Source organism: Blastomyces gilchristii (assembly GCF_000003855.2).
Source record: "Blastomyces gilchristii SLH14081 genomic scaffold supercont1.31, whole genome shotgun sequence".
Classification (NCBI taxonomy): Eukaryota; Fungi; Ascomycota; class Eurotiomycetes; order Onygenales; family Ajellomycetaceae; genus Blastomyces; species Blastomyces gilchristii.
This window is the reverse complement of record NW_003101652.1, coordinates 217,339-241,220: the sequence shown is the minus strand read 5'-3', so window position 1 is coordinate 241,220 and position 23,882 is coordinate 217,339. Positions and strand designations below refer to the sequence as shown.

The window sequence follows — 23,882 nt, the reverse complement described above, 5'->3', positions numbered from 1 at the left end:
TTGAAGATAAGGAATGGAAATAGAAGATCTGAGACTAGTAGACACTCGAATCGCCTTGCTGGACAGATATAGAGAGAAATTCCCTGTGGCGCACAACCAGACATAAACTCTGTACGAATTAGAGGGGTGTTATCATTTCAAATGAGATAGCAACTATTGAGGGATGTAAGATAACGCAAAGCGCTGTCTGGGCAACATATACCGGTACCAACGATTTGAATGCCGTTCTTACTTGGCGAGGAGAAATGGAGATAAAAACACCTGGCGGCAAATCCAACCATAGACGACAGAGAGGGAGAGGGAAGAAAATATATAAAGAAAGAGCCGGGAGTACAATAATATTTCGGATATCCATTATGAAAAGTATCCTGGCGTCAAAGATAATACATGCTTTCCAGACTGATTGTGCTTGTTAAAAATCTGAAATTAGAGAATGCGCGCTCACCCGCAGACACATATGTAGGATTGCTCCTGATAAAGCTTCCATATGTTGCCAACAGAACAATTCTTCATGATGTCTTGCACTTTCCACCCGGAGGTTAAAGAAACGGGTATAAAGATGGACTTCCTCTGTCCGAGATTTATCCTCCTCTTTTACCTCCGCTCTTCATAGTATCCGACATGCTCCTTTTCTGTCTCCATCATGGAAGCCGGTTGGGTCTTGTCGGTTGAGTTAATGTATATATGTAATGTACATACATACATGTACCAACCGTGATTTTAAAGGATCTCCACTCGGAACTACCTCCATCAGGGAAAGCACGGTCCGCCTATGTCCAAAGGTAGGAAATCGCATAATGCAACTTCTCACATGAGAAGTTGACTTGATGCTGATGTCTGCTATACTTATATGTAAAAATTGAAACAAGGGACATTGGGAAGGTCAACATAAGTAGGGCATAGTAGGAAAAAGCAAAGGGAGAGCCAGATATTGAACCCAAGGCTGTCCCAACTCAACACGCCCCGAACATTTCATACAAAGAGTAGGAAAGTTTGAAGCGGAAGGATGGGATTACCTTTTTTATCTTTTTAATATCTCTGTTTGGTCCAAGTCTTTCATCATTCTCACAGGTACGTTCACTCCTTTGCGTACTCAAATATTTCTCCCCCAGTGGATGATGAAAATGTTACGACTTCGAGAACCTAAGTTCAAGATAAAACCCAAAAAACAATCTAACACCATTGCGTTAGCATCTTGCGGGTTTAGTATTTCTTAGGTAGGCTGGAGATTTGCTGTGGGTTCATGGGAAAGGGCCTACAGAAAGGCTGATCTCTCTGTAGTTTAACAGGTTCGTGCACAAACAACGTTTGCGATATGTGCTTGGGAAATAGAAAGGAGGGTATGGTAGCCGGTGGGTGAGTTGAGAAGGAGTATTGCAAAGAAAGAAAAGGGGAGGGGAACTACTTACAATGTTACGACTTTGAGGTGGAAAAAGTAGCTGGGCGACGGGCGGATGAAGGTGATTTTATACATGATGTACGTTGTATGACGAGTGCGGAGGAATTAGGCACCTTTTACCTTTTGTGCCTCAGCAATACCTGGTTAGTTGCGGAGTATGCAAAAAAGTGGAATTGTAGCTCAAGGAAAAGAACAAAAAATCTTAATCTTGATTGAAGCTGTTAAGTCAGACAAAAAAAAAAAAAAAAAAAAAAAAAAAATTAAAGAAGAACTAGAGGCCCTGGCCATTGCGGCAAAGGTGATGCGGAGTTCTTCACCTCTTGTAAACTGATTTCCAAATCACTCTTCGTAGTTTGCGTTTACAATACAACTATGCATTGTATCTCTCTGCTTTCTCTTCTTAATGTGGCGGAACTTCATATTTTGGGAGTTAACTCACATTAGGAACATCTTCCAGTAGCGGGCATCCTATTTCAGGACATCATCGACAGGATCTTGAGGTATGAAGCTATCCTCTTTGATTGCTTCGATATCTGGGAAATTCTGCCATACCTGTTCCAGGATATATTCAAGCGCCTCTTTGGGCAGGAAGCGTAGTTTTTCGGATATAGTGATCAATATAACCATGCTGATGGTAGAGTAGCTGCACACCACACCAGCGCTTGAAATCTGCGTATGGCTGCGAAGACACGACTTCAGATACTGCAACTAGCCTTGGCTTCTTGTCATGTGCTATCTGCGTAACAGTGATGCTGGGGTTTCATTCACTAAATTCATCTCCTTGTCGAATAAACGGTTGACCTTAAGATTCACCTCAAAGAAAAGGTAGCTTCGTATGTGTCTATCCGCGTATAGTGTGGGCGAAAGGTATAGGTTGGCGCGCGGTGCACAGATGTCGTTGAGAATCCAGCATCATATGAAATATTTGAGCTCAGCATGCCTATGGTTTATCAGTTTGATGAATTGTTTGTTCCAAAGGGGTGAAGTAACGAGCCTGTACTTCCAGCCCATACGTTGGAGTAGGCTCGAATATGGCTCCTAGGAGCTTCTAAACATGATGCCATGGCATCGATATTAGCAGGGGATCTCCCCAGTTCTAATTTCGCGTAGTTGAGATGAATGAGAAGCTTCTTGTAATAACTGGCGATTGGGGTAGCAACGGCTGGATGTAAAAAGACCTTGTTGAGCTGACCCGCCACCCAACCAATTATCTTAGTTGTCATATTCATTTTCGCTGATTCCAGGAAGAAGAACACCTTACGGCGGTCAGCTTGTGCGACGCATGCACTGGATACGTTTCGGAATAAACGGCGCGCTGCAATATATCCATACTAAATTTAAATATGGCTTGATTCTATCTAGGGCGGGTGCGTAGGAGTTTCTCTGTAGGGATTAAGGGAGAAGCTCACCATGACGAAAGAGTGATATGGATCCCAGAGAATCTGTCACATTTTTTCTGGGGGTCGCCGTATACTACTCAGCTGGACATATTGAGGCGTGTTGGAGGAAGTTCCCTTGTTCCACGAGACATGGCAAACACAAACAATGTACGGAATCCGCTGAAGAATAGCTTGGTTGTGATTTTTCCTGTAGGTTTGCCAGAGGACACCGGCTCTAGCTTGGAGATGAGCTGGGAGACCTGACTTCGGATTTCATGAAAAATTTGTAGCTAGCAAAGTTAAGCGTTGAGACAACAGGCTTGCTCAGTATGAGGGAGCTGGCGGCGATGGATTGGGGATTACATGCTTAGCTATTCCGGTAAATAAAAAATCTCCGACGTTCAGGTGTATAGGGATTTTAACAACACAAGTGCGAAGGGGTTACCGACAAAAAAAGAGAAAAGTCCACTATGGATCGAAAAACAACAACAGCCAGGCTTGAAGAATTAAAAGGTATTGAGGCGGAGTAAGGGGCTGAAAGGATCCCAAAGAACAGAATTTGAGGGTAGCCAGCACTCAAAACACAACTAAGGAGCGTTGGGCTCAGATTTTGCCGGGTAAAACCTATACAATTCATGTTAGATTGCTCTGTTATCTCATATTTACTAGGGCTATTAAAATTATCGTCATCTCAAGGAGGGAGGAATCTTTTTTTTTTTTTTTTTAAAAAAAAAAAAATAACAGGTTAGGAGAGGGAAGGAAAGAATGAAATAAGCTTACCAAGCCGCGACCGAGATAATGAGGAAGAGAATCATCAACAACACACCTTCTAGCCAATTTGACTTGCCATCTTGGATTAAGTAGTTTACCTGTTGTGGAGTAAAGCAAGTTTGTCAAACACGAACAGGAATGCAAGCAACGGATTTGGGAAGAAGGTAAACTTACTAGCAGCACGGAAACGAACAGTACTGCAATTTGAAACCCATCAAAGTATAATGTCTATTCACAGTATTAGATAGCGAAACGCTTACAATAAGCGTGAAAGGGGAAAGAGAATTTGGGGCACGTACCATCTCATCGATGCCTGGGGTTGCCGAAACGAGATAGAAATCAGCAAACAACAAACATACGTTTATAGTGGCTAGGAATTCGGGTTGAGAAGTGTGGCAGGGTCGACAAGCCAACATACCAGCAATCCACCCAATAACTACGATGAGGGGAACCACCAAAAGAGCAATTTGCATGCTTGACCCAACAGCAACCCCAATGGAGAGATCCATTTTATCCTTAATCGCAACGGTGATGGCCGTAGCATGTTCAGCTGCGTTGCCAACAATTGGAATGAGAATTAATCCCACGAACGTTTCTGAGATGTGACCACGAGTGGTAATTGCATCGATTGAGCCGACCTTCACAATGTAAGGTCAGTTACCTAATCCGTCATGCTCAACCAGGCCGGGCGCTTTAAAGTTATAGAAAGACAAGGAACGTACCATGGCCTCGGCACAGAGGGCCACCAATGCTGTCGATGCAGCAAGTGTAAATAAGGCAACCCAGATAGTTAGTTGCGGTTCTTCCTTGTCATCTGGGATGACCATGGAAACGCGTTGAGCGTTATCTCCGAACATTGTGGCAGAGATGCCTGCCCCAATCTGTGCAATGCCTATGGTAGCGTCACCAGTTCCGACTCGCCCACGTCTTTTCTCGACTTTCTCACTCGGCTTATTGTACATTTCCATGTGAGATTTAAGTTGAAAAAAGAGATAGCATGCATACACGACAAGTAGAATCACGCTCGTTCCTAGAGATATGTTAGGGTACAGGAATAAAAAGTCTTTTATGTTCTTTTGGATTTAGAGTGATAGGTACCTCGCGAAAGAGGTGCAATTCCGGCTTCACCAGCTATATAGAACAGCAAATTAGCGTATATTAGCACGATGCACGATGAAGAACGCACCGTTTGACCATGCGTGAAACGCTGTCGGGATTATAAGACTTCCGACGGCCAAGGTGAGCAGACTGGACGCTGTCTGCGCCACAGTGACGTTGAAATTTTGTTCAAGTCGATTTATACCTCCAAGGAAAAAGGCCATTCCCAAAACCAGTAGCAGGTTTGATAATATACTGCCGATAAGGGACGTTTGCACGATGACGATTTCACGTTTAAACAAGGCCAGGAGCGACACAATGAGTTCCACAGCATTCCTATAACTGGTTTAGTAGACGTGCTAGGGGGTAGGACGCTAGCATTACCTACCCGAATGTTGCGTTGAGCAAACCGCCCACAGTTTCCCCCGTCCTAGAGACAAAGTTAAAGTTGTTCTGGTGATGTTAAGAATAGAGTAATACCTGAGAGCAATTTCCTCCGTAGCATAACTTAGCATCGCGGCAAGAGGGCTAGAAGTATTGTTAATGGAAATAGTTGGGCTGTTTCCTAAAGGAGAAGACGTACATAATGGCAATGAAATTGATAACAAAGATTGCAATGGGGTCAATATGCGCATGGTGAATCGCGACTATAGATGGAGTTAGCAAGTTTTCATGCATGATAATTCCGGGTAAATTCATAGAAGCCTACTCCCGACGGGGACCATGACAAGCAAGACGTTAATCCAAGAATTTAGCAGGGTGGCCTTTAATTGTTCGACAGCCGTAAATGCTTGTTTATCTTTTCCAGAATCCTCAGGCTCTTGTGGTATCATACTAGCCGAGGCATGGTTTCCGCCGCTTTTGAAGAATCTCCGTTTATTAGAAGCCCCCGTTCCTAGAAATTCATGCTGTTGTTCTTCTTTCGACGTCGTCAGAGGTGCAGCACTAGTCATAGATCCTGCTCGTGTCATTTCAATAACGTCACCAACAGATTTTCTTGATGCTGGAGGGTTGGTATGTGCATGGCGGGGTGCAGAGAAGATGCTACCCATCTCTTCTCGCCGGTCCCTCTCAGATCTCGATACAGTATTGCTTTCTGTCTGTGCACGTGGTAACCCATCTTCTGCACGAGATTCAGTTGAGCGCATAGAGCGGTATCGGAATTTTTTGAAAGGGTTGTGGTAGGACGTTGCTTCTCCATCATCATCATACCAGGCCAGATTCCTGGCTTGACGTCGGTGTATATCTTTCTCCACCAATAGAATAAGTGTCAATCCACAATAAAGAAACCGCCCATCGGAGATCAGAAGCTGAAGTTACGCACGCATTGTTGGAACTTGGTGGGTTATGCAAATAAGTACTTAGGTACTTGGGTATCTATGGGAGGTCCAGGTCCCGTGTTGGAGACACCTAAAGGCGTATATAAGTGTATCTGCAAAATTTCTCTACCAAAAACACGAATATGGCCCCGGCAGTTTATGAGGAAAGAATTGTATTTGTGGCACAACGAGGGTGAGAAAAAGTGTGTTTTAAGTCAGTGAAGAAAGGGGAATGTGAGTGTTTGTTGTTGGGTGGAATCCCCCTGGAGACTCTCAGCCCTAAATCCTGAAATGCCCCAAGGTACGTCAAGGCGCTGGGTTCCTGCAGGTGAATGAGTTATATCAAACAAGCCCTGTTAAATCCGACCAAAAGAAGGGCCGGATGAGGATTCAAAACAAGCACAGGCCATGTAAAGAGAGAATATTGTGGAAATGGAAAATGAAAAACTGGACGGTTCTAGCCATTCGATGCAGCCCAAAGGCTAGTGCAAAGCGGGATACATGTAGTCAATTAGTTAGTTACCATCTTTCATGATGGAAGACGATCGTCGGGGGCGCCCTGTAAAAGCTCATTTTAAGGCTACTGTCAATTTTTCAAATTAATGCCAGTGTTATGATGAACAACGCGCCTGTTTCCATCGCTGCTGTTGGGGTTCCAGTACATTTGGTTTGGCTATTGCTAGACCTCTCTGTGCACAGTGTTCTGAAAATGTAATTCACATATGCGTGCGATATGATGGTATAGTTCCCCATTAGATCCCGCAGCAGATAGATGCCTGAAATGATTTCTGTCGGGAGGCATGACGACTATCATGGTGTGCTGGATAATTCCTGCAGGCTCAGCACGGAAATTGACAACGTACCACCGTTCCTCCTTGCCAATTTACTGAGCCAACGGGGAATACATCCCTTACGAGCGACGTTTCGACGTTTGAAGCTGCGTCTGCAAACTCCAGGTGGAAGTCAGGATAACTAATGGTTAACCCAATCGCCATTTGTCCATCAGGCTATTTTGAGCCACGCCAACGAAAGCTTGTTTGAAATGGCTTGGATCATGCGGCCTGACGTGTTTGTGACTTCTAATCAACAATTCCTTTTAACATTGGCGCCCTTTCGGATAACTAACGTTGGGAAAATGGGTCGAAATCGGACAGCGGGCAAAAATGCTCTACTGCCGGCTCGTGAGAGTGTGAAGAACAGGCTTGGTCATCTACCCGCCTTGGGAGATTAACCAGGCCAATATTCTGGCTTTGAGTAAGTGCCAATCATTGGTCCGCAATATAGTTGACGGTAACAAATAGGCTGGGTATTCCTAAAAGACTTGCGTCAAGCCCCTAGTTGACTGTCTGTCCTCCAGAACTTAGTTGGTTGTCGGGAGCAGCGAATATGTCACGTGTACAATATATTCTCCATGGATCCATCCATCTTATCTCAGCGGGCTCAGACCCTCTGGCTCGGTTTGAACGGGTTGCAGCATTATTATTAACTAACTAATCCGGCATGACACTAGCCTACTTTTGATACAAGTCATGTGCTCAGAGCAATCCTCGCCAGAGGGTCTGAGAAGAAACAGTTCCATCTTCAATGAAGATTCCTGAGATTTATAAGGATTTTTCAGATTCTTCAACTTTGACTTTCTATTACTATATATTCATATATCTTTAAGATTTGAAAATCACCTTAGCTTATAGCTAAAGAGAAGAAGAATATAAATATTTCTTTAATATTTCAAAAAAATCTATATTTAAGATAGATATATACTCTTGAAAATGATCATATTTTTTGATCTCAGAATTTCTAAGAGCTTTTTTTTATATAAGAAATTGAATCAAAATTCCTGTGTTTAAAAATACACTGATTAACTTTGAGATGATACTTCTATTCTAAGAACTTGAGATATGAATATAAAAATCAGATACATTGCAAGAATATTGTTATTTTAAGATTCTAAGATGATACAGAAATGATGAATCTATGAAGTTGAGTTGAAATTCTCTTTCATACTCAGAGTACTGAGTAAATCATTTCTATGTTACTAATAATCAGAAACTGTTTCTTCTCAGACACTTTGTAAGATATTATCACTCACATGACCTGATTTTACTATTTGGGTTAGCTTATTGCTTATTTGAGGTTAGCTCATGACATAATCATCAATTCAGTGTTAAAACAGCAATGAATATCTTGTAGGCTACTGGGGCAAAAGAGCTCAATCACCACCAGCGCCTGCCGACCAACCGCGGGACCCCCAACATATCTGGAGAAGCGTCTGAGCTTGCTGAGATAACATCCATCCTCCATTATAGTGTTAGTCACGTGTAGCTAGGTGAGGCTATCCAATCGTGATTGCAATCTGGTCAATCTCAGCGTTTCTGATAGCTTTGGAACAGCACTCTAGACAAAACAATGAATATCAAATAGCACAGCCGTTTTCGTCTCCATGATACATGGACGGACCATTTGATAAATCATGCTGCCACGTGGACGCGCCAAAGGTTCGCATCTGAGGCAAGTTAGCACCCCAAGCATTGCAACAGCTTCGACGGGGACGACCAATCTGGATCAAGACCGAGTATATGGGCCCTCGAAGACAAGTGCTACAGGCCTCAGCAATCGTCCCTGCTCTCTATGGGTTCATGATGATAACTTCTCGAGAGAAGATGTGCTATTCAATGTCGGTGCTTTTAGCGATCTAGGGTTAAAAGCGGGAGATCTTGTTGAGCTCTCTTCCCCCCGTCTTTCACAAGGGGACCACCATGCATCTTCAAACAGACTGGATCCGAGTGGGAGAACGCTACGAGATTCAGGTGATTCCGATCCAGGTTCCGACGCCGCTGCAAAGCGCGCTGCTGACCACAAGCCTCACTCCCCAGCCAATCGATGGTACCTATTTCTAGTCAAACCGCTATCGGCAGATATTAAAGCCAGGCACCCAAATCTACAAATTTCGATCACAAGTAATATAGCCAATATTTTTGGATTCAAAAACCACTCCCAGGCTTTGATATCTCTCAAAGATCGGTCGCAGTGCACCGCTTCTCACGTGGAGCTCATTTTTCGAGACCAGTTTCTGGTCCGATCTGACATGTGGAGGTTAGTCATGTCAGAACTCGCAGATAAGCCTGTCTATAAGGGACAGAAGATCGTATTCATGGGAACCATCAAAGCAACGGTTAAGTCCATATATATCGACGGCAAAAAAGTGCCATCTGGTTACTTTGCCCCGCAAACGATACCAATCTTTCGGAGCGAATCTGCTCGATATGTCCTCTTCATTCAAATGTCGAAGGAGATGTGGGACTTTGACTCCGAAGGTACTGGTGACATTCTCTTTAGTCGGGTCATCAATAGCCTTCTGCCGGAACTCTTCAAACGTTGGGCTGGCATCGATGCCCACCATCTGGTGACCATTGTTTTATTTACTAGAGTCCAGTATGATCTCTTAGCGGTAGATAATCTCGGCTCTTCTTTCCTCATCAATAACTTAAATCGAACCACCCATGATTCCCGACTAGAGAGTCAGGATTTCTATCGCGTTGTGGTCAATGATATGCCAAGTGGCAAGTGGACGGCAATTTTAGATGAATTAAAGAAGGAATTCAGGACTTTCCTCCGGGACGTGTCTATCCCGCCATCGCGCTTCCCAGACTCACCGACATCGGCGGAAGACATGCTCCCGGAAAATCCGAAGCACCCTCCAAGTATATCTGGAAGGCCGACTTCTGCCCTGCGCGGGAATATATTGGAAGCAATAAATATTGCGTCATCGTACTTGGCATTTGAGCATATTGGTCGTGACCTTATTAGGACAGGCACGTCAATCGTTGTGATATCTCCTGGGACAGGAGTGTTTGAAGTCGCTTATGAGGCACTAGCGTTGACTTCAGAGGTCCTCACAAGTCGTGCCATTGGAATTGATCTGATATGCTTGAGTCCCATGCCATTGCATTCAGTTCCACTATTTAAGTATCGCCTCCCGAGTGACCATACTTCGAGGCCGGGTAGTTCTATCTCCAGGGATTCGCTCCTCCGTCCGTCCCCCTCCGATTCTCACTTATCTGGGAGCTTTTCGAGTAGAATTTCCGGTCCTGGATCGTCAAATGCTACACTCGGACCTCTACCAAAACCAGCCCCGGTCGTTGACGACTGGCGTTACGGGATTCCCCATTGGATTGACATATCCTATTGGGATCCGAAAATTTACCGCGACAGACGAACCGCTGTGAATAAAGTCACAAAATCCCCTGCCGTAGGCACAATGAAAAAGCAAACAAATACCTTTATTCCAAGGGTCAGGATGAATGAAATTCAAATGATGGGTGTTATGGAAAGCGAACAGTCAAATATCTGTGTACCGTATCTATCTTCAGCTGACGTCCCGCCTTCAAAGGCGCTCTGGCTCATATGCATCTCCGCACGGATCGTATAAATCTCCGTTCACAGAGAGTGGGGCCGGATCTTTGATGTCAACTTTCAAGGATTCGAAAAAGAATATTTTATCCGTGCCTGCGACACAGCGAAAAATGCTAGAGTGGATGGATTTTTATGATAACTCAATCTTTCATACAACTCCCACAGAGCGAATGGTACGAAGAGCTTCAAAGGCTAAGCGCGTTGATTTTGAGACACCAGGATCTCGGGTATGCGAACAAGAGTCCATACGTTTCTCGACGAGTTCATTGAATCGCTCTGGCAAGTTTTCAACGAACCCCAGTAATAGCCACCGGCGGCCAGAAGATGGAAAGTCAAACTTTCAGAAAGTAGCCCCAGCTGAACGGATACCCTTCAAAAAGTCAAGCATGAAAACAGCATCGAAGTCCACCAAGCCACGGATTTCCCGGTCGATTAGCTTTGCTTTACGCGGGCTAGGCCCAACTCCACCCCGAGCAATTGCAAGTACGGAAATTAATAACGAACATGCCAAGGGCCTGTCAACGACAAGTAAGAAACTGCTTAGTGCTGCAGAACAACCCTCAAACGCCATCATCAATTCGCCTATATCAGATAGCGTTTCCAGCCCTACCTTCAACACCGCAGAGCTCCCTCTGGTAAATGTTACGCCTTCTACAGAGAACGCAAATACTACTCCTTCAAAACCCATTTCAATCCGAATCGCGAATAAAAAAACGATGGACGAGCATAATATGGGCCCCAATGAAGTTGATGGCTCATTTTCAACTACCTCAACAGAAGTGCCTTTCGATCGAGGACCGAATGAAGAAATCCATGGGCCATTCCCAATGACCCGTACGGGTCCCAGGTTTGGTTTAACTCATAATGCGAGCCAAGATGAAGCACCTATTGCTTTATCTCCAACGAAGGCGCTGTCTCCATGGATTTTACCTGTTAACCCGTGCAAACCACCTAAACGTGGACCCACGCGATCCAGTTGGTTCGGTCGCTGGCAGCATGTCTATCCGCGGATGCCAAGCACGGCGTCTGTAAAGTGGAAGAGCCTAAAGTCGCCGGCAATTCTTCCACTGACAACAGAGGAATTTCCCACAAGCGAAGAACTCGCTTCTCAGTATTTTCAGACCCCGTACAGAGTCTACCAAAATGACGAGTCCGATTTCGCAGAAACGCCTAGAACCCGAGAGGCACTTCTACGTGAAATGGTGGCATTGCGCCTTGCCCATGGTTTCCAGATCGACGTTGGGAAGTTAGTTAACGAAGCATCAGGCCAGCATTCACTAGGATCGCTAAATATATTCAACACCCGCTCATTATCCAAAGATGGGACGACCATTTTTATGTCTATGGGCAACATCATCCACAAGTTGGTTTGTGTTGCCGGAGGGGAGATAGAAGTTACAAAATTCACACGTAAAACGGTGACCGATTTCCTTTCTAACGCAAAGGCTTTTGCATTCAATTACACTCCTGTCGTTAAAACAATATTGAGTGCAAACTATTGCAAAAATACTATAAATTTGCAATTACCTCGAGAAGATTACAACTGGAATTATGCGGACGCTTTTCTGGCAGGCTATCGGGACCACTTAACCAATTGCGCGGAACAACTTCGTTTCTGGCGCACGCGTTTCGTTCTGATACCCGTTCAGATACCCGCAAACGCAAGACGCCCAATGCAGTCATATAAAGAGGATAATGAAGAGGAAATTCATCTTCTTGGCATCACTCAACTCACTCAAATATGGCAAAAGTATCGGTATGTTCCGCCAGAGGAAAAACGACTGCAGGCACCGACTTACAAAAAGGACCAAAACCCATTGAATATTATATATCAAACTAGCAATCCGTCTGAGGTTGTTGCTGCTGAACTTGATAGACTGTTGCTTGATGATCCACATCTTGATAGTCCTTCTCTACAATTGCTACCAGAATCCGAATTACTTCAACGATCCAACATTAGTCTTGCTGTCTTGGCGCAGGCTATACAGGGCGAGAAGGGGGTGAGGATGATGGATAGAAGATGGCATTGGCGTCTTCATTATAACTGCTTTGTTGGATTAGAGCTTACTACTTGGATGCTGCAAAATTTCCGCGATATCGATACTCGCGAGGAGGCAGTTGAGTTTGGAAATGAGTTGATGAAGCATGGGCTTATTTGTCACGTCCAGCGAAGGCATAATTTCAGAGACGGCAATTATTTTTACCAGATCACCGATGAATATCGCATAGCTCGGCCAGAATCTCGAAGCGGTTGGTTCCAGGCTCGAAAATCGGTTCCTAACACTCCCATGGGAGAGGGTGTAGCTCAGACTGCCCAGGACAAAGCAGATAACGGGGCGGGAGAGACTGACAGTAGGGCCAACACGCCTACCCAGGGGAAATCTCCGAGAACAAAAGCCTCAGTGTGCCTGTCAAAGTCTATGAAGATTGACGTCGACACTCGTAAGCGTTCAACCCGCCCTGAAACAATTGAGCTTCACTATGACCGGCTTCACAATCCCGACAATTGCTTCCACATCGAACTCAGTTGGATGAACGCAACGCCCAAGCTTGTGGAAGATGCAATTGTATCGTGGGCTGCAACCGCGGAAAAGTTCGGTCTCAAACTAGTTGAATTACCGATATCTGAGGCTTCTTCCATCGTCGAAACCCAAGTTTTCCGGCGCCCATACCCAGTCAAGCTAGCAATTGAACCCCCAGACAGCCCATCGCCCAACGTTTATAGCTCCACCTTATTCGGATCTCAAGGCATAGCCGACCGCCACTTCTATCACAAGGCAATCCTGAAAAAGTTTGACTTCGTCCTTGACTTTGAAGCTATACACTCTTTCCCTCCGGATGTAAACGTGTCATATTCCTGGGGTCGACTGGACTATCACCTCCCCCAGTATGTCCACCGAACCGGTGCCGTCCTCGCTCAGATTACAAATGACGGCTGCTTCCTTCTGCTCGCGAACCGACTCTACAGCGCTCGAGGACCTGTCGCCAAGGAACCTGGGCGTTTCGACAGAAGTGAGTTCTACCGCCCCCGTGCTGCAACATATGATGCCTTGGACCGTGGTGGCTCGCCGCATTTATCGCCTGCAGTCCGCGCATCACTTGACACCTCATCCGGGCCTGTTCCCCAGTCTGAACTTCCCTCTTCCTATCGAATTACTAGGGAGATCGGAGCAGAGATTAGAGCCTTCTGTAATGATGTCGAGCGGCTGCAGAAATTCTACAAGGACGCAGCGGTTCACGCAAAACCTACTTCATCCAAGGTTACCCCGAGTGCACCATCTACGATGGATTCGTCCATTCCGACCTTAGAACTGCCGGCCAGCCTTGTTGCGCGGCACGTTCCTTCACCACCAATTATGGAAGTTCAAGAGACAGGTGCGGTGTCGATTGATAACAGGATGCAGATCTGAAAATAAATTGAATAATGATATAGATAATTAATAAAAAACTGAAAAAAATCTGTAAAACTGAGAGATGAAATAATTATTAAAAATAATTACAGTTATTCTATCAATTAAGTTAAAAATAGAGTTGATGATGGATTGATGTTCTTAGAGTAGTTGGTTGTATTATGAGGCAGAAGCAGTCAGCTCACAGAGAGGCAATCTGACACTCCTCTTCACTGCTGCTCTGCCTGAGTAAATGTTTGCAATCTAGCAGAGCAGCTATATAACTAGAAAATGAGATTTACATATAAGATTGAGAGTGTCTTCTACTGAAAGGTTCACAGAAGAGAAAATAAAAGAGAGAGTGTGGTTCGGAAGAACGTCCGGCCGCCGGATAATAATGCGGCCGCTTCCGAATACGCTTACGAATGTAAGGAGCAAGGAGCCCTAGCGGTTTCACTAATTATTTACATATAAGGAGTCAGTCTAACTAGAGGGATCCTGCAGCGCCAAGTCGCATGAAATATTTAGTACGCACGGCCTTCCTATAATATAGGCATAGATGCCACGATTCGGCGCTGCTGTGGCATAGGCCTTGTAAATATTGTATTCATCTAATTGAAAACCTCTTGTATGCCGGGTAATCGGGTAATGAATATAATAATAATCCGTCACTGTAATAAGCAGCCGCATGTAAGAATAAGTGCTCGCAGGCGATTATTCGGGTGTTTGCAGCTTGGCGTGATATGTACTGTTAACTACTAGAAGTATTTATAATAGAAAGATAAAATATAGAGATTAAATATATAAATAGCATTCAAGCTGAGTTATGAATAGTATTCATGAACTCCAGTCTATATAGTTGTGTGTAGTCAAGGGCTGCTAACTCTATTAATTATACAAGAGATAGAAATAGAGATAAAGAATCTGTAAGAAGTGAAATTTCTTATATACTCTCTTCTCTCTAAGACTTCATTTATGAAGTCTTTCACTGAGTAATTTCATAGAATCAGACTCAGCACTGCAGTGATACTCACTAAAAACTCTTTATATTTATAAAAAAAACCTTAGTAAGAAAAAATCTCTTATTACTATAAAGAGAAAAGAGTCTGTTACTTAGTTTCTTATTCTATGAGATTTTTTATAATCTATAAATCTTTCTCTAACTATTATACAGATTTATCTAATATCTTTTATATAGAAGAGTTCTGATTGACTCTTAATTATTTCTATAAGATTCTTGTATAATTATTACACAGATTTATCTCATATCTTTCAATCTGAAGAGTTTCAGTTAATCTTCAATTATTTTTCTGTAAGATTCTTATATAATTATTATATAAATTCATTTTACAGATGAATTACTTTCTATGAGATTATCTCTATTAAAGAGAAGTATTTATAAGTTAATCTTTTACTTATTCTCATGAATTATCATTCTTTAATACTATAGAATTATGAGGAATTTTTCATTCTTTTATCAACTCTATAGAATTATAGAATTAAGATATTCATAGTCTGTAATCACTCTTTATAATTATATAGAAAGATTTAAATCTGTAATTTATAATCACTCTTTATTTATTAGAGTAATCTGACTATTTTATAAGATTACTCACAGTATAAATAAATCTCTTTAAAGTAGTATAAATATCTTAGATCTATCTATAAAATCTTATCTTTTTTTCTCTTTTTCTATAACAGCTTTTATTTCTATAAACTGTGAGTATTCTTATTCATCTGTGAAGTATTTTCACTCAGATAATAAAGAGAGAGTATTTCTAATAATATTTATATATTAATTCAAGAACTTCTTAAGAATAAATTTTTTTTTAATTTTAATATCTTTATAAATAATATCTGACTACTGTTAAGCTTTTTATAAGTGTCTTTGCAACTCTTTTAATCACTTTTTATCAGCTGATAAAGCAGAGATATTATCACTTATAATAATATCTTTACTTCTTTCAGCTCTGTCACTGTATCTGATCTTCAGATCAGTAGTTAATTTCATATCTCTTTTAAATCAGTCTCTAACTCTAAGCAGTGTAGTTCTACTCTTTATTATAAGTCTCTCTATAAGTAATTTCTTATAGACTTTAACTAATAGTTTTTATAAAGCTCTCAATGTTATCAGTGTCTTCTACAGCTTTGCAGATCTATAATTATCTTCTTTCTACTTATACAATCTCTGATCAGATATATGTAAATATGTCTAGATTTTCTATCAACAGTTCTCACACTGTGATATATTTTCATAATCTTATTATCAATGAGAGATGAGTCTCTGAGTATCTGTAAAATTCAGATAATTAAGATAATGTGAATACTATGAATTTGTAATAGAAGTTAATCTGAATAGATAAAGCTTTCTCTTCATATCTTAATTATTTTCAGACTGAATACTTCAGTATAACTGAGAAAGTAGATACAGCTTTATAAAAAATATCTGATTATATATATAGATGATTAGCTCTTAAGACTCTGCTGTAATTATATATATTCTGATATTTAACTACTCTGAAGTCTGTGTATTTCTGATAGTTTTTATATTAAATATAATAATTATCTGTACTGCAGATATAATACTCTCTGTTTCTTTAAAGAGAAAAATTAATAGTCATAGAGAGATTGAGTGTTACAGATATTAAGAATATAAATATAACTTTTCTTTATTTTTTCTTTATTAATCTCTAAATTGTGTTTACAGCTCTGTTTCTATTTTCTTTATTTTTTAACTTTAATAAGAATATAATTTCTTCTTTTCTTTGTATATACTGTAGACTGTTCATTTCAGTAGAAACTTATTATCTTATAGATTAAAGTTTATAAATGACAGTGTTAATATCTTTATTATAATTAGATTCTTAATGAAGACTGTATTATTCTGACTTATTAGAATTTATAGTATAAAAGTTATATCTCAGCTTCTGCAGATATTTTATCTACTTAGATAATTTTTAAGTGAACTTATTTATCTTATTAGAATATTCTTATCACTGAATCTTAAATCAGAGCTTATAATCTCACTTCTCTGAGTTAATAATCTCTTTAATCTGATATTCTCTTTCACTCTCTAATACTTTATAAACAGAGTGATAAGTTATAGAATTCTCTTCTGAGAATTTCTTATATTTATGAAGTAAAGAGATATAAAAAATATTATATATCTATAACTCAGATAACAGTTTCAATCTATAGAACTATAAGCTAACTTTTTTCATAATCTTATAAAACTTTATTTATAAGAGATTTAACTTCTTACTAGATCTCTATACAGTAATATTTTCTAGACTTAGTTAGACTCTATCATCTTTCTTAAAACTTTTTATAATATACTTAAATTTATAATATCTCTTCTGATACTTTTAAGTCTTTCTCAAGAATTAACAGACTTTCTTCTGAATATTCTGAATTCTCTCAGTCTGTTCACAGATATTATTACACTCTATAGTATACTCTTATAAGTTCATTAAGATTATTTATAAGTGAGTCTAAGTAAGTATCTTAAAGAGGGTTTTATCTATACTGAGATGTTTTAAGTTATTATATATAAACTCTATAAGTGATAATTAATACACTCAGTTATTCTGATTATAATTAATAAAGTATTACAGATAGACTGGCCGCCGGAATCATGAATTTCACGTTTGATTTCATTTGATCTGGTTTCATACATTTCTTAGCGTGAATCCCGCTGAGACTAATCATTAAAAAAACATGTAAAGTGACTATATATCAGATCTCAAAATGAGATCATGACTTAGAAAAAATAAGAAAGTGATCTTATTTGATCTCATTTAGTTCTATTCTTGGCATAAAGTTACTATTTTTAGACATTTTAAGGTTTTTTTTAGACTATTTTTAATTTTTTAAAAAGTAACACTTTTTGGTAACACTCAAATGAGATTTAAAGTCATTTAAAGCAATAAAAGTAATTTAAATTGAGAAGTGGAAATCATGGTCTTATTTGAAAAATGTGACAAGAGTAGACAGTAAGTCTCACTGAAACAGTATGAGACTACTATCTAATGTTAAAACAGTGTAATAGAATCAGTTGAATTGATAATAAGACTATCAAGTATTCTGATTCTGGTCTCAGACACGGTCACACGGTCAGTCTAATTACAGATACTGTTTTAATATACTTATTAGATATTCTATCTGACTATCTGTCTATTAATGAAAAGCTGTGCTTAGATCTTATAAGATCTTCAGTATAGTTATCAGATCAGATCAGAACTCTCTTATAAAAATTAATTCTCTGTCTGAGATAATATTCACAGACAATTTATACAACTGAATTATATTATAAATAAAGATATAAGTTAAATTCTTTGACTTTAAGTTCTTATAAGTTCTTATAAAGTATATCATTTTAATAAAGTAATTTACTATCATCAGCACACTGTTAAAACAGGTATTATATATATTCTTACTTTCAGAGAGACTTATGAGAATATTTATTTCTAGCTGTTTTCAAGATTTCTATGAGATAGATAGAGAAGTAAGTTCTTTATATAGTCTGAATCACACTACTCACAAACTCTGATAAATAGTATAAGAATTTACTATCTTCTTTATAAATTCTTATATTTTTAATCAGAAGTATTTTCTTATAAGTAACTTATAAATTCTAGTATCTATAAAATAATCTATTAGAGAAGAGTTATAATATCTTTTAATAAGTTCTACTTATAAAAACTCATTTATAGATATATAAATTCGGCTCTCTTTTTATAAGAGATTATTTAAGTCTCTTTAATTCTTTATTTCTGCAGAATTAATCTCCACTGTGAGCAGTTTTTAAATATACTGAGTATATTTATTCTTCAGTTGTAGTTCAGATAATCTGAATAGAAGATCTTATAAAGACTTATACTTTGTTTTCTCTTATATCAGATCTTCTACAGTGCTTCTCAAAGTCTGCAAATTCTTCAGATTATAGATACTCTCTTCAAGAATTCTTATAAAGATTCTCAGAGTGTTGACTCTCAGTGATATAGAGAGTAGTTATACAGACTTCTTCTCTCTCTTCTCTTTCTTCTCTTATAGAGAATTAAGAGACTCTTCAGTTAATCTCTTTATAACACTCAGTCTGAGCATTCTGTAAAGCTTTTCTATCTTCTCTAGTCTCTCTATATCTGTCATTCTGATCTTCTTAATATAGTCAGATCTGTGAGAGAATCTGTCTACTGAGTTCTTAGTTTTCTTAATATACTCTATCTTAAATCAGAACTTATTTAGTCTCTGAACTCAGTGAATTTACTACTGTGAGAGTTTCTTAATTAAAGTAAACTATTATAAGCTGTTATAATCAGTTCTAACAGTAATCACTGTTATAAGATTCTTAAAGTAGTGATATCAGTGATAAAAGAATTTCATTATTATAAGAAACTTCTGATTATAAATATTATAGTTAATCTTCATAGATTGCATCTTCTATAAGAAAAAAGTCACTGAAACTCAGTTCTCATTTAACTGTAGTTATAAGACTATTTCTGAAATTATAAAGAAGAAGATATCTATCTTCAATCTGATTAAAAGTAAGAGATTAAAGTGAAATAGTATCACTATATCTATAAATATCTGTTTTAATCTTATAAAGACTCTGTGAGTTTCTAAAGTAAGAAAGTTCTTATAGTTCTCTCTTCTCAATAATCTTTTCATTCTTTATTTATAGAATGATTTCTTCTTATTTTTACTCTTCAGCATGTCTGTAAGAGTTAAGAAGATTCTTATGAATACAAAGATAAACTGTCTATAGAAATTTACAAAGTCTAGAAAGATATGAATCTTATGAATACTAGTTAACTCTGATTATAATAGAATAGTCTTAACTTATAAAGATTTCATCTGAATATTATCTGTGATAATTATATATTCTAGAAAATTAATTTGATAAGTACTAAAGTTATACTTTATAAGCTTAATATACAGTTCTGTCTCATCTAAGATCTTTAATATACTTTATACATACTTAGTATGTTCTTTCTTCTTCATAAAGTATATTATCACATCATTTAGATATATTATTATAAAGATATTCAGATATATATAAAGTGTTTTATTAATAAAAGACTGAAATACTGTGAGAGTATTAGTCAAATCAAAAGACATTACTAGATATTTAAATAATCTCAGTATAGTTCTAAAGACAGTTTTCTATTCATTCTCAGACTGTATTCACAGCTGTGTATATATATTAATTATATTGTAAGAATAAGTGCTCGCAGGCGATTATTCGGATGTTTGCAGCTTGGCATGATATGTACTGTTAACTACTAAAAGTATTCACAGTAGGAAGATAAAATATAGAGATTAAATGTATAATAGCATTCAAGCTGAGTTATAAATTGTATTCATGAACTTCAGTCTATATAGTTGTATATAGTCAAGAGCTGCTAACTCTATTAATTATATAAAAGATAGAAATAGAAGTAAAGAATCTGTAAGAAGCAGAATTTCTTACATACTCTTCTCTCTCTAAGACTTTGTCTGTGAAGTCTTTCACTGAGTGACTTTATAGAATCAGCTCAGCACTGCAGTGATACTCATTAAAAATTCTTTATATCTATAAAAAAACCTCAGTGAGGAAAAATCCCTTATTATTATAAAGAAAAAAGAGTCTGTCACTCAGTTTCTTATTCTGTGAGATTCTTTATAGTCTACAGATTCTTCTCTGACTATCACACAGATTCATCTCATATCTTTCATACAGAAGAGTTTCAGTTGACTCTCAATCATTTTTATGAGATTCTTATATAATTATTACATAGATTCATCTCACAGATGAATCACTCTCTATAAGATTACTCTTATTAAAGAGAAGTATTTATAAGTTAATCTTTTACTCATTCTTATGAATTATTATTCTTTAACACTGTAGAGTTGTGAGAAATTTTTCATTCTTTTATTAACTCTGTAAAATTATAGAATTAAGATATCTATGATCTGCAATCACTCTTTATAATTATATAGAAAGATTCAGATCTGTAATTTATAATTACTCTTTATTTACTAGAGTGATCTGACTGTTCTGTGAGATCATTCACAGTGTAAATAAATCTCTCTAAAGTAGTATAAATATTTCAGATCTATCTATAAAACTTTATCTTCTTTTCTCTTTTTCTATAACAGCTCTTATTCTTATAAACTGTGAGTATTCTCATTCATTCACAAAGTGTTTTCACTTAAATGACAGAGAGAGAGTGTTTCTGACAATATTCATATATTAATTCAAGAACTTCTTAAGAATAAAAATTTTTTCAATTTCAATATCTTTGTAAATAATATCTAATTATCACTGAGCTTCTTGTAAGTATTTCTGCAACTTCTCTGATCACTTTTTATTAACTGATAGAGTAGAAATATCACTGCTTATAACAGTGTCTTCACTCTTCTCAGTCTCATTATTATATCTGATCTTCAGATTAGTAGCTAACTTCATGTCTTTCTCAGACCAGCTTCTGACTTTAAGCAGTATAGTTCTGCTCTTTGCTATAAGTCTCTCTATAAGTAATTTCTTACAGACTCTAGCTAATAGTTCTTATAAAGCTCTCAGTGTTATCAGTGTCTTCTACAGCTTCACAGGTCTATGATCATTCTCTCTCTGCTTATACAATCTCTGATCAGATATATGTAAATATATCTAGATTCTCTAGCAATGATTCTCACACTACAGTGCATTTCTGCAATCTCATTGTCAATAAGAGATAAGTCTCTGAGTATCTGTAAAATCCAGGTAATTAAGACAATGTGAATATTATAAATTCATAACAGAAGTTAATCTGAGTAGATAAGTTCTCTCTCTATATTTTAATTGTTTCTAAGCTGAATACTTCAGCATAACTGAAGAAGTGAACACAGCTTTATAAGAGATATCTGATCACATGCATAGATAGTCAGCTCTCAAGACTCTACTATAACTGTATATACTCTGATGTTTAACTTCTCTGAAGTCTGTGCATTTCTGACAGTCTTTATATTAAATGTAACAATTGTCTGTATTACAGATATAATACTCTCTGCTTCTTTAAAGAGAGAAATTAGTAGTCATAGAGAAGTTAAGTATTACAGATATTAAGAATATAAATGTGAATTTTCTTTGTTTTTTCTTTATTAGTCTCTAAATTGTATTCACAGTCCTGTTTTTATTTTCTTGGTTTTTTTTTTTTTTTTTTTTTTTTTTTTTTTTAAGCTTTAATAAGAGCATGATTTCTTCTTCTCTTTATATACACTGTAGACTGTTCATCTCAGTAGAAACTCATTATCTTATAGATTAGAGTTTGTAAATGACAGTGTTAATATCTTTATTACAATTAGATTCTTAGTGAAGATCACATTATTCTGACTTATCAGAATTCACAGTATAAAAGTCATGTCTCAGCTTTCACAGATATCTTAACTGCTCAGATAATTCTCAAGTGAACTTATTCATCTTATCAGAATACTCTTGTCATTGAATCTTGAATCAGAGCTTGTGATCTCACTTCTCTGAGTTAATAATTTGTTTAATCTAATATTCTCTTTCACTCTCTAGTACTTTATGAATAGAGTGATAAGTCACAGAATTCTCTTCTAAGAATTCCTTATATTTATAAAGTAAAGAGACATAAAAAATATTATATATCTATAACTCAGATAACAGTTTCAATCTATAGAACTGTGAGCTAACTTTCTTCATAATCTTATAAGACTCTGTCTATAAGAGATTCAGCTTCTTACTAGATCTCTGCATGATAATATTTTCTAAACTCAGTCAGACTTTATCATCTTTCTTAAAACTCTTTATAATATACTTGAAGTCATAGTATCTCTTCTGATACTCTTGAGTCTTTCTCAAGAATTTATAGACTTTCTTCTGAATATTCTGAATTCTCTCAGCTTATTCACAGATATTATCACACTCTATAGTATACTCTTACAGATTTATTAAGATTATTCACAGATAAGTCTCAGTGAGTGTCTCAAAGAGAGTTTTATCTGTGCTGATATACTTTGAGTTATTTTATATAAACTCTATAAGTGATAATGAATACACTCAGTCATTCTGATTATAATTGACAAAGTATCACAGATACTGTTTTAATATACTTATTAGATACTCTATCTGATCATCTATCTATTGATGAAAAGTCATGCTTAGATCTCACAAGATCTTCAGTATAATTATCAGATCAGATCAGAACTCTTCTATGAAGATTAATTCTCTATCTGAGACAATATTTACAGACAATTCATACAACTGAATCATATTATAGATGAAGATATAAGTTAAATTCTTTGACTTTAAGTTCTTACAGATGAGTATAAAGTGTGTTATCTTGATAAAGTAATTCACTATCATCAGCACACTGTCAAAGCAGACATTATATATATTCTTACTTTCAGAGAGATCTATGAGAGTATTTATTTCTAGCTGTTTTCAAGATTTCTATAAAATGAGTAGAGAAGTAAGTTCTTTATATAATCTGAACTGCACTATCTGTGAATTCTGATAAATAGTATAAGAATTCACTATCTTCTTCATAAGTTCTTATATCTTCAGTTAGAAGTATTTTCTTATAAGTAACTTGTGAGTTCTAGTATCTGTAAAATAACTTACTAGAGAAGAGTTATAATATCTTTTAATAAGTTCTATGTATAGAAACTTATTTATAAGTATATAAATTCAGCTCTCTCTTTACAAGAGATTATTTAAGTCTCTTTAATTCTTTATTTCTACAGAATTGATCTCTGCTATGAGTAGTTTTTAAATATACTGAATATATTTATTCTTTAGTTGTAGTTCAGACAATCTGAATAGAAGATCTTGTAAAGACTTATACTCTGTTTCTTCTTATATCAGGTTTTCTATGATACTTTCTAAAGCCTGCAAACTCTTCAGATTATAGATACTCTCTTCAAGAATTCTTATAAAGATTCTTAGAGTGTTGACTCTTAGTATTGTAGAGAGTAGTTATACAGACTTCTTCTCTCTCTCTTTTCTCTTCTCTTATAAGAGATTGAGAGACTCTTCAGTCAATCTCTTTACAACACTCAGTCTAAGCATCTTATAAAGTTTTTCTGTCTTCTCTAGTCTCTCTATATCTGTTACTCTGATCTTCTTAATATA

General features: G+C 37.5%; 3 protein-coding genes across 3 annotated transcripts; 1 reads left to right on the top strand and 2 right to left on the bottom strand.

Moving 5' to 3' along the window:
* Nucleotides 1–317: 317 nt before the first annotated feature.
* BDBG_08884 (uncharacterized protein) lies at nucleotides 318–2,628 on the bottom strand (the record flags this gene model as incomplete). The annotated part of the gene is made up of 5 exons (XM_002620669.2): nucleotides 318–1,173; nucleotides 1,410–1,512; nucleotides 1,717–2,078; nucleotides 2,213–2,339; nucleotides 2,400–2,628. 3 exons carry the CDS (start codon nucleotides 2,626–2,628, stop codon nucleotides 1,868–1,870), a joined length of 567 nt encoding a protein of 188 aa, XP_002620715.1. The 3' UTR covers nucleotides 318–1,173; nucleotides 1,410–1,512; nucleotides 1,717–1,867.
* Nucleotides 2,629–3,365: 737 nt separating this feature from the next.
* On the bottom strand, nucleotides 3,366–5,975 carry BDBG_08883 (Ca2+:H+ antiporter; the record flags this gene model as incomplete). Its single annotated transcript, XM_002620668.2, has 13 exons — nucleotides 3,366–3,402; nucleotides 3,559–3,647; nucleotides 3,724–3,777; nucleotides 3,849–3,862; nucleotides 3,968–4,187; nucleotides 4,272–4,579; nucleotides 4,648–4,680; nucleotides 4,736–4,983; nucleotides 5,036–5,077; nucleotides 5,128–5,175; nucleotides 5,231–5,294; nucleotides 5,357–5,893; nucleotides 5,972–5,975. 13 exons carry the CDS (start codon nucleotides 5,973–5,975, stop codon nucleotides 3,366–3,368), a joined length of 1,698 nt encoding a protein of 565 aa, XP_002620714.2.
* Nucleotides 5,976–8,436: 2,461 nt separating this feature from the next.
* On the top strand, nucleotides 8,437–13,789 carry BDBG_08882 (vacuolar membrane-associated protein; the record flags this gene model as incomplete). Its single annotated transcript, XM_002620667.1, has 2 exons — nucleotides 8,437–10,257; nucleotides 10,337–13,789. The coding sequence occupies 2 exons, from the start codon at nucleotides 8,437–8,439 to the stop codon at nucleotides 13,787–13,789; spliced, it is 5,274 nt and encodes a 1,757-aa protein (XP_002620713.1).
* Between the last annotated feature and the right edge of the window lie 10,093 nt (nucleotides 13,790–23,882).